We start from the raw sequence: 11144 nt of genomic DNA, 5'->3' as shown, positions 1-11144 counted from the left end.
CCCTGTTCTGTTTGACTCGACTGTCTTCCTTAGATCATGTACCAGGAATTGGTTCTTCATCGCATGGTGGCGGCTCCTCGCATTTGCTTCTTTTTCCATTTATGGTGGTAGAATTCTAATGAGTAGGACAATTTCCTTGTTATGTTTTAGAGAAAATGATTAAACTATTGATGTATGGCAAACAAAAATGAATAAAAGTAACTAAACTCCCATATTTGTGATGATTTTATTTTTGGATCTTAATTCCATTGATCAATTGTTTAATACAATTCTTGCATGACATTTTGTAAACAAAAAAGGAAAACAAAAAACAAAAAACAAAAACAAATGCCAAAATTCCAAACAAATAATATATAGTACTTTTGTATGTTCTCCCACGATATCATAAGACCCAATTAATTAACCCTCCTACAATTAGACCTTATCTCTCCATTGTTTCCTGTCAGCGGACTTATGTTTCCCATATTGATCATGGACTGAGCAAAGCTAGTGAAGAAGTCGCTCTGGCTATTTCCGAAGCGGTTAACAATGGCAACAGTCTCAGCACCATTAGTGGAGAACAATTCCTGATCAGTCTGGAGAAGTCCCTGGTTGTTCTGGAGGTTAGTGAAGTAGTTGTTGTCAAAGCCATTGGGAGTAGTGGGATCAAGATTGGCTAAGGTGAACTTAGTGTTGTTGCCTGCAGGAGTGTTGGGATCTGGACATGTTTGCCGAAGTGTTTTCAAGTAGGTTGGGTCTATGGTTGGGTCTGCATTTCCACTAATGTTGTTAAAGTTGTATAGGCGTGGGGTCACAGTCAAGCATCCAACTCGTCCGAATGTATGAGCACCTGCAAATGGAATGAAAACATTTGTTGTTAGTTGTTATAGATGATTTGTGTAAAGAGAGTGCTTTTCCTCCTTTTTTTTCTTTTTCTTAATGAAGAAAGAAGGAAATTAATGATTTGTTGAGCTCATAAATTTCATACCAAGGGAAATAGTAATTGTAATCAAAGAAAGAAATGTTAAATTAAGTTTATAGTCTTTACCAGATAAAGCAACTAGATCGGTGGAGTCAAGTCCAACAGCGTTGAACTTGTCTTTTAGGGTACTAAGGCTTTCATTGAAAACTGGGAGGGCACTAGTGCCAGCTCGATTTGCTGTCCTGCTATCTCTTCTTCCTAACTGAACTTCCCATGATGGACCTCCTGACTGCAATAAATCACTCGCATTAATTTATATATTGTTATGACTAATTAACACAATATATATAAGGCCTTATTAATCCCAACTTAATTCCCTTATGCAAGATTCAAGTAATTAAAGTTATCGAGCCATATACTATTGGGGGGAAAATGAAACATATAGGCCAATACGCTAGGTATTGGTTGATATTTGAAACTTGGCTGACAGTTACATGGGTTTTGCAAACAAAGTCTTTTGTAGATTCTATTCACCAATATTAATGTATATTGAAATTAATTTACGTACCAAAACAACTGAAATTTCAGCTGCAATAGCCAAAATGTCAGCACAGGAGACAACACCTGGACAAACATTCTCCAATGCAGTCTTGATGTCATCAACAACAGCAAATCCATTAATTGACAAATTAATAGTTGCATTTTTCTCACTCTCTATTCCATCTGCATTGTCTAGCAAAATGGACCCATCGCAGCCCTGCATGCAAAGACAGTTAGTTAGTTATACATGAATTGACATATATAAGTTTACATAAATTTGAGTTTCTTATGACCATAAAAAAAAGATGTTTGCAACACACAAAGACAAATGCATAGAACAGGAAGAAAGGGTATTATTACATTGACAAAGCAATCATGGAAATGAAGTCGAGTGAGAAAGGCAGCATTTCGGACATTATCTCGTTGAGCCTGCTCCAGGACACTGCGTACTATGCTCGAGACATTTGGGCATGTGCTATCATAAAATGTGGGACACAATTGAGCATTCGATCCTCCAAACACAACAGCAGCAATCAAGAAGAATGCTGCAGCTATAAATTGAAATGAAGCCATGAGATGAGAGAATTTCAGGATTTTCTTTTCTTTTCTTTGCCTTAAGGAAATTAAAGCTTTGGTTGGGGTGTGTTTAATGGGGAGACTCCTTTTATAGACATCTTGTAAGATAAGACAATTTCAGCTCCAGCCAGCAGGCCATAGCTATGGAAAATACTTCCCTTTTACTTTTCTTTGGAATTGAAAAGCTGCATGGCTGACTTTTTCTTTCCCTTTTGTTTGTTGGAGTGAGGGAGAGATAAAGTTCTCTATTTTTTTTTTATTTTTTATTTTTAAAAAAAAATTATAAAATTATAAAGCTGATTGTATGTGAATATACAAGAAATTGATGGAGTCAAACTAGGATGCTCAGTCAAAGTCCTACACACTCACGTGTCCTGCATAAAGTAGGTTCTTTCTAGGCTCTTTATGTGACTTTATCCGTATCATATCCAGATCATATCCTCTCCGTTGCTGTATGGTTCCCTTCATTCACACCAAAAAGTCTAAGAAGTCTAGAATCAAACTTTGAGTCTTAAATTTATGTAAAAAATAATAGGAAAACGATTGATAGCTTGAGAAATTAGCTTGAAAAATGGCTTGAAAGAGGAGAGGGGAAGAGGAGGAGAGAAGGAGAAAGAGAGGAGAGGTCGTCGCAGCTCCCGCCGTTGTCGCAGCTCCCTTCCAGTCCTTCTTCTTTCTCCTCCGTCGCAGCCCCTGCAGCTCGTCGCAGTCCCGCCTCCGGCCCCGCCTCCTCGTCCAGCCCGATTTTTATGGCCCCCTTCCCTTCACTTCTCCTTCTTCCTCCTCCTTCCCCCTCCTTCCGATCTGCAGACCCACCCTTCTTCTTCTTCTCCCTTCTTTTTCTTCTTCCTTTTGCAACAAAAACACAGGAAAAAAGAAAAAAAGAAAAAAAAAAGACACCAAAACGACGTCGTTTTGGTGTCGAGCCAAATTCGAGCCATTGAGTTTCGAGCTACTTAGTGGGGTCGAAAATAATAATAGGAGATGAAAATTGAAAGTTGAAAAAAATAAATATGGAGAGAATAATTGACAGAGCAAACAGGCTCTTTGTTTTCAATTGTATTAATCCTTACGGGGAGACTCCATTTTATAGGAGTGATTATACAACATTTGCAAGACAATATAATAAAAAACTACTAGACAACATAATGAAAGGCAACAATCATAATTAAAGGCACAACATATAAAACTAAAAGTAGCCGAAAGGAAATGGCACTAACTAAAGCAAATTGCACTATCTAAGGCATCTGATGACTACTAATGACACACAAATATAATATATACATTATATATATTATATATTATTAATAATGAAAAGAAGCTTGATTTCAAACACTCCCCCTCAAGCGACGTTGTAGATGTTAATCATTCCCAATTTGTCCGTCAGATCTTCAAAGCTAACTCGAGCAAGAGCTTTTGTGAGAATGTCAGCCTTTTGGCTCTTTGTTGGAGTGTAGCTGACTTGAAAAACTCCTTCTTCAATCTTTTCCTTGATAAAGTGTCGATCTATCTCCACGTGTTTAGTTCGATCATGATGAACCGGATTCTTAGCGATACTGATGGCGGCTTGGTTGTCGCAGTATAAAACCATGGGATGCTCAGATGGAACCCGTAATTCTTCTAACAGTCTGTTCAACCAGATTCCCTCACAGATACCTAGGGCCATAGCACGAAATTCTGCCTCAGCACTACTACGGGCTACCACTGACTGTTTCTTGCTTCGCCATGTAACCGCGTTCCCCCAAACAAATGAACAATAGCCAGAGGTTGATCTTCGATCAGTCACTGAACCTGCCCAATCTGCATCTGAAAAAATCTCAATTTTTCTATTTGTTGTTCTTTGGAAGAAGAGACCCTTTCCTGGTGTCATTTTTAGGTACCTCAATATTCTGGTCACAGCAGTCATGTGTTTTTCGGTTGGATTATTCATGAATTGACTGACCACACTAACAGAGAAGCCGATGTCTGGCCTTGTATGAGAAAGATAAATGAGTTTTCCCACAAGACGTTGATATCTCCCTTTATCACTTGGTGCACTACCGTCACTTTCTTCCAGTTTGATAGTTGTGTCCATAGGAGTTTCTGCCGGCTTGCATCCTAGCATCCCTGTTTCATTTAGTAAGTCTAGAACGTATTTACGTTGTGAGACTGCTATACCTTTCTTTGACCTAGCAATCTCCATTCCAAGAAAGTACTTAAGATTTCCAAGATCTTTAATCTCAAATTCCTTTGTTAGGAATTTTTTAAGTAAGCCAATTTCCTCTTCATGATCACCTGTTAGAATTATGTCATCCACATAAACAATGATAATTGCCAATTTCCCTCCTAGGGAGTGCTTCACAAATAATGTATGATCGGATTGACATTGAACAAAACCATACCCTTTCACTACCTTAGTGAACCGCTCAAACCAGGCCCTGGGAGATTGTTTGAGACCATACAGGGATTTTCGGAGTCTGCAAACTTTGTTGAAATTTGATGTCGTCTCAAGTCCAGCAGGATGTCCATGTAAACTTCTTCCGTTAAGTCACCATTGAGGAAGGCATTTTTTACATCAAGTTGGTGAAGTGACCAATCGAGATTAGCTGCCAAGGATAAAAGGACACGAACAGTGTTGAGCTTGGCAACTGGAGCAAAGGTTTCTTGATAGTCAATGCCATAGGATTGAGAGAATCCTTTAGCGACCAACCGAGCTTTATAACGATCCACATTACCATTTGCCTTGTACTTTACTGTGAAAATCCACTTACATCCAACTGGTTTCTTACCTCTTGGAAGATCAGTAATTGCCCAAGTACCATTCTTTTCCAGAGCCCGAACTTCCTCATTGACTGCCGCCTTCCACTGAGGAGACTTGAAGGCTTCCTGAATATTCTGAGGAATGGGTATCTCTGTGATGCTAGAAGTGAAGGCACGGAATGAAGGTGATAGCTTATCATAAGAAATAAAGTTCCCAATGGGATGCTGAGTACATGATCTAACTCCTTTTCTCCAAGCTATGGGCATATTAAGAATACTGTTTTCTAACTCAGAATCAACAGTACTATCTGTGGTAGGAATATTGTTACCTGGAATGTTGCTTGGATTAGAACCCGGTTCAGCCTCATGGGATTGTTGAGAAAGTGCTCATTCCTCCGTGTCCTCTTGGATGTGCTCATTATCCCGCAAGTCAACAATGAACTCAGAATTTTCGGCAGGTAAAGATTGATTAAATGACTCTTGACGTGTGTGATTTTTGGTGGTGATGGATGGCTCACTAAATGACTCAAGGGTCCAAAATTGATGTTCCTGGGTTGGAGTCTCCCCCTGAATGACGATTTTAGGATAGTAAGACTGGGTTTCAAAAAATGTGACATCCATGGAATTATAGAATTTCTTTGTGACCGGAGAGTAACACTTATACCCTTTTTGATGTGAAGAATACCCAATGAAGATACACTTGAGGGACCTGGGATCAAGTTTACTTCGATACTGGTGATGGATATGAACAAAGACAGAGCACCCGAAAATTTTTGGTGGGATGGTGGAGATGAGGCGAGTAGTTGGAAAGGATTTTAGGAGGAGTTGACAAGGGGTTTGGAAATTTAGTACCCTAGATGGCATCCTATTAATAAGGTAGGCTGCTGTAAGAACAGCTTCCCCCCAGAAGAATTGTGGAACATTTGTGGAAAACATTAGCGATCTGGCAACATCTAACAAATGCCTATTTTTTCGTTCAGCGATGCCATTTTGTTGTGGGGTGTCAACACATGAACTTAAGTGAACTATCCCTTCTTTTGCTAAAAATTCTCCTAGAATGGAGTTGAAATAGTCCCGAGCATTATCAGACTTTAGAATTTGTATTTTTGACTGGAATTGTGTCTGAATCATAATGTGAAAATTTTTGAAGATTTGGGTTGTTTCAAATTTGTCTTTCATGAGGAAGATCCAGGTTAATCTAGTATGATCATCTATGAATGAGACAAACCACCTAGTACCAGTTACATTTTTTATGTTGGATGGACCCCAGATATCACTATGAATTAGTGAGAATGGAGGAGACGCTTTATAGGATTGTATGGGAAAATGGGACCGTACATGTTTAGAAAATTGACATATCTCACAATCAAAAGGTTTTGGATTTTTATTAAATAATGAAGGAAATAAATGCTTGAGATACATAACATTAGGATGACCTAAGCGATAGTGCCACAACATAATTGCTCTATCGTTATTTTGACACGAAACCGAAAAAGAACTACCACAAATTGCCGTTTGAGGTTGTTCCTGTGGATAGTGGCGTTCCGTAAGGATGTAGAGTCCAGAGCATTCCTCAGCATTGCCAATCGTCTTCCCCGAATCCAAATCCTGAAATTCACAATGAGTTGAGAAAAAATTAGTAACACACCTCTTTTCCTTAGTGAGTTTACTAATTGACAATAAATTACAGTCCAAGTCAGGAACAAGGAGAACAGAGTTGAGAATAAGATTCCTAGACAGCACAACTGAACCTGTACCGGCAACCTTTGATAGTGAACCATCTGCTATTCGTACCGTTAAATTATTTTGACATGAGCTATATGTATCAAAAAGTGTTGCATCTCCCGTCATATGATCAGATGCTCCTGAGTCCACAATCCAAGGTTTTTTACATTTCTTACTAACAGTAAAGGCGTTCAAAGAATTACCTTTGTGAGCCAAGGTTCCGGATCCTATGATGTGGTTGGAAGACGAACCAGATTGTGACTGTAGAATAGGAGACATTAGTTTCTGGAGCATCTCCATTTGCTCCTTGGTGAAAGGGCTTGTTTCAGGTTGTGGTGATAGTTCATTGGTACCTGCATGATTACCTCTTCCTTCTTTCTCAAGAGGCTGACGTGGCTTCCAATCTGCTGGCTTTCCATGAATCTTCCAGCAAGTTTCTCTCGAGTGACCCGGCTTTCTGCAATGATCACACCAAGGCCTACCTCCTTTATTTTTCTGACGGTTGTCAAAAGGAGTGAATTGAGTCTTAAGAGCCGAGCTTTCTGCCATATTCAGTTGTTGATGGGATCCCATCATGAGTTTTTTCCGACTTTCTTCGCGACGGACTTCAGAGAATGCCTCTCTAAGACTAGGTAGCGGTTTTACTCCCATAATTCTTCCTCTGATCTCATCAAGATTTGTGTTCAATCCTAACAAGAATTTAAACACACGCTTCCCTTCGACAATCTTTTTATACAACAAACCATCAGCAACACACTGCCAGTTATGAACCTCAAACGTATCAAGTTGACGCCATAGACGAGTAAGGGTATTGAAATATTCAGTTACCGTAAGATTGTCTTGACGTAAATTGTGGAGGGAGCTTTCAAGCTGGATGATTTCAGATGTGTTTTCCTTGTCCGAAAATGTTTCTTTTGCCATGTCCCAGATCTCTTTGGCAGTATCACATGACAGAAAATTTTCGCCAATGTCCGTGGTCATAGAGTTGACGAGCCACGACATGACCATATTATTTTCGGCTATCCACCTTTTGTAGGTTGATGCTGTGGTTTCTGGTAGCGCTGAGGCTCCGGTGATGTAGTCATCTTTCTCTTTTCCCCGTATAAACATTAATATGGATTGAGACCATTGCAAATAATTTTGCCCATTCAGTGTATGGGCGGTGATCGGAAGATGAGAGGTTTCCATTTGATGAGAGGATGAAGATGATGAGATGATAATATCAAAAGAAGAAGGGGATGAGTTGATAGTCATTCCAAAAACTGGACCGTATTTAGTCATGAAATAGAAGGATAGATTTGAGTAGAAGAGAGAGACAAAAAATTAACAACAGAAAAAACTCGAATACTGACTAAATGGGCGAAAAATAATGAGACAGGATTACACCTGCTCTGATACCATGAAAAAAATAAATATGGAGAGAATAATTGACAGAGCAAACAGGCTCTTTGTTTTCAATTGTATTAATCCTTACGGGGAGACTCCATTTTATAGGAGTGATTATACAACATTTGCAAGACAATATAATAAAAAACTACTAGACAACATAATGAAAGGCAACAATCATAATTAAAGGCACAACATATAAAACTAAAAGTAGCCGAAAGGAAATGGCACTAACTAAAGCAAATTGCACTATCTAAGGCATCTGATGACTACTAATGACACACAAATATAATATATACATTATATATATTATATATTATTAATAATGAAAAGAAGTTTGATTTCAAACAAAAGTGTGTATTATGAGATTTATGTATAAAATAAATGTGAATTATATATTAATTTTTTTGAATAATTTTTAAATTTATAGTATTACAGTATTGACATCTTAGAAAATTACTGATCTATAACTTAATTTTCGCCTAAGATATCAAAACCTTAACTTACAAAGTAATGACTTATTTAATTATTAAGAAAGCTAAAAATTTATTTTAAATGACACAATTTAATTTAGTTTTAATTATGGAAAAATTTCATTTTACCCTTTGTGGTTTGAGACTGGAGGACTTTATGCCACCTATGGTTCAAATATAGTTAGAAAGTCGTTATATGATTTTGGGCTAAAATGCTACTGTTAACTTTATTAACTATAGATGTGAAATGACTATAATATTCTCAAACTTTTTTTTTTGTTATTTTATTTATCTTTTCTATCTCATACACATAATTTATAATTTTTAACACTAATTCAATTAAATCACAATTAATCATAATTTTTTAATTTTTTATTGTAATTTTTAATTTTTTAATCTAATTTTAATTTAAATATATTTTAAATCACAATTAATCCTAAATTCTTAATTATTTATTGAAATGTCTAACTCTTTAATCTACTTATATTTTAAATCACAATTAATCCCAAATCCTTAATTATTTATTGTAATTCTTAACATCTTAATCTAATTTTAATTTAAGTATATTTTAGATCAATCGTAAATTATTATTTATTTTATACTTTAATTTAATTATATTTTAAATCAATCCTTATATTTTATATTTTAAATCAATCCTTAATTATAATTTAATATAATTTAATTTCAATTAATATCTTAATCTAATTTTAAGTTTGAAGAGGATGGGGATAAAATTATCCACATATTGTGTCAATTCCACTTTTATTTTATTTTTTTAAAAATCAAGTCTATTCTAAAAAATATTGTGTGTGACATAAACCCTCCAATAATTTAAATAAAAAAAATTAGAAATAACACTTTAGTCCAAACTCTCGGTGACATGGTTCAAGGTGATCCTGAGTTGCAATGTTTGAACCCATAAAGTGTAATAATTTTGACAAGTTCATTTATTTATTTCACCATCATATGTTCAGTTGATTTGTCTCGTGAACACAATAATAAGACAATGTCACTCAATTTTGAATTAATCAACTTATATTTGCATTAATGGAGCGATTTTGCCAGGGGGTTTTTGGAGCTGGCAAATTTTATTTACTCATTATTATTCATCTTAATACACACTATTATTTAGTTGTTTGCTCAATTCATACTACACACAAATTGAAACTTTGGATTTTATCACAATACACATCTCCAATTTTTGAATAATACCAAATTATCCTCATCTTCCCTAGCCAACCCTAACCCTAATCACTGTCATTGTCAGTTGCTAGTTGGCACCCTTCCCCTCCTCATCGCAATAGCCCATTCCCTCGTTGCCTATACTTAGCCCTTTCAGCCACCAACACTCGCCCCCCGCTACCCTACCACCATCATTGTCCCTACCACCACTGCACCACTACTATTGCAACCCCCACCATTCGCGACCCCATCGCCCCCTCCCAACACCACTTCCATTTCCTTATTCAAACATATATCTCTCATTTTCTCTCTAGATTGCCCGTGGCTAGTCGCCGATTGGGGATAACTTGTGATGGTAGTGGGTCACTAGGATTTGCAAGCATGATGATGGTGCTCATAGAGTAGTCGATTGTTGGTGATGGTTTCTATAGTGACGAGGTTGAGATGGCGATGAAGGAGTGATGAGGCTGGAAAGGCGACAACGGTAGTGGTGGAGCAACGGGGTTGGGTAGGCGGTGGCGGAGCCACGACAACAGCTAAAGAAGAAAGATGTGGCTTATTGACAACTAGTGCAAGTAGTGGTGGTTGGTGCGCAGGGATTAGATTTAGGGTTTTTTTCCCCCTAAAATGGTGTGAATTGAGAGTAAAAATGGTGTGTAAATAAAATTACCCTTTTTGGAGCTGTGTAGCAAAACCTTCCATAGTTCAACAGTTAAATTGCTAGATATTGTTCTAGTGGTATTCTTACAAAATGTTTAATTTTAAGTTGTATTCATATGTTTGGTTGTAACTTTAAAATTGATATTCTAGTGGTTGGGGAGAGGGGTTTGGCGGTGTTGGTGAGAGTGGTCATGTGGTGTCAATGATTAAATTTTGCTTTGAAAAACATTTTTCACATTTCAAACTATCCAAATAAGTTTGTTTTTCGTTGACTATGAAAAATATTTTATGTTAACTTTCATTTTTTTGGTCATACCAAATGTTAGAAAATGCAAAAAATAAAAAATAAAAATGTTGGCCAAACAAACGGAACGTAATTATATCTAAACCTTGTGCTGAATTTGGAACAAAGTTTAACAATTATAAAATATAGTACAATATTTAGCTAGCCTTTGAGGAGATTAAATTTAGCTTCATGCTATTTTTTAATAGTAATATGTTTTTGGACTGGACTCCCCTCCAGTCTATGATCTAGATTAAAGAGTTGTTTGGGCAAATGGGGTCTATCACAGTCTCGTTTTGATAATTTAGGATTTTTCGTGTATATCATCTACAAAAAAAAAAAAGGTCGATATTGTAACCTATTCAATTTATTGCATTTTTCACTAAAACAAAATTGGTAGTTTATTTTAAAAAACACACTTTTTATCCATTTTTTTTTAGAAATAAATGCGATAAATTGAATAGAATACTATTATCGGATCAACTAATTTTTGTGTGTGGATGATATATATAGAGTCCAACAAAATAAATGTTTTTAATCATTGAAACAAAACTTGTAGTGAACTTTATAGGTCTGAACAACACTTTCTAGATCATGATTTGAACTGGGGAGAAATCACGTCCTATCTTTTTTACCATATCATTAAAGAAGCTATAAGACCATCAAATTCAAAATCAAC

At 36.5% G+C, this 11144-nt stretch overlaps 2 protein-coding genes across 2 annotated transcripts; both read right to left on the bottom strand.

Annotated features, from left to right (window-relative positions):
* Window positions 1-214: 214 nt before the first annotated feature.
* Window positions 215-2156, bottom strand: LOC114316754 (lignin-forming anionic peroxidase-like). The gene is made up of 4 exons (XM_028263427.2): window positions 1802-2156; window positions 1470-1658; window positions 1028-1190; window positions 215-829 (listed from the first exon to the last, which is right to left on the bottom strand). The coding sequence occupies exons 1-4, from the start codon at window positions 2012-2014 to the stop codon at window positions 396-398; spliced, it is 999 nt and encodes a 332-aa protein (XP_028119228.1). The 5' UTR covers window positions 2015-2156; the 3' UTR covers window positions 215-395.
* Window positions 2157-6112: 3956 nt separating this feature from the next.
* Window positions 6113-7567, bottom strand: LOC145814205 (uncharacterized). Its single transcript, XM_082910756.1, has 2 exons — window positions 6685-7567; window positions 6113-6364 (listed from the first exon to the last, which is right to left on the bottom strand). The coding sequence occupies exons 1-2, from the start codon at window positions 7487-7489 to the stop codon at window positions 6330-6332; spliced, it is 840 nt and encodes a 279-aa protein (XP_082766882.1). The 5' UTR covers window positions 7490-7567; the 3' UTR covers window positions 6113-6329.
* Between the last annotated feature and the right edge of the window lie 3577 nt (window positions 7568-11144).

This window comes from Camellia sinensis, unplaced genomic scaffold (genome assembly GCF_055761805.1).
Source record: "Camellia sinensis isolate YWXY unplaced genomic scaffold, ASM5576180v1 Unanchor1, whole genome shotgun sequence".
Taxonomy (NCBI): Eukaryota; Viridiplantae; Streptophyta; class Magnoliopsida; order Ericales; family Theaceae; genus Camellia; species Camellia sinensis.
Note: the sequence above shows the minus strand (reverse complement) of the source record. Positions and strands in the feature narration are given on the sequence as shown.

Excerpts from the sequence above, each read along its gene's own strand:
- LOC114316754 (XM_028263427.2), bottom strand. The coding sequence starts at position 2,014 with ATGGCTTCATTTCAATTTATAGCTGCAGCATTCTTCTTGATTGCTGCT. Across the intron at positions 1,659-1,801 it reads TCCATGATTGCTTTGTCAAT|GGCTGCGATGGGTCCATTTT; the intron begins GTAATAATACCC and ends CTTTGCATGCAG. Across the intron at positions 830-1,027 it reads CGATCTAGTTGCTTTATCTG|GTGCTCATACATTCGGACGA; the intron begins GTAAAGACTATA and ends TTCCATTTGCAG.
- LOC145814205 (XM_082910756.1), bottom strand. The coding sequence starts at position 7,489 with ATGGTCATGTCGTGGCTCGTCAACTCTATGACCACGGACATTGGCGAA. Across the intron at positions 6,365-6,684 it reads CGGAACCTTGGCTCACAAAG|GATTTGGATTCGGGGAAGAC; the intron begins GTAATTCTTTGA and ends TGTGAATTTCAG.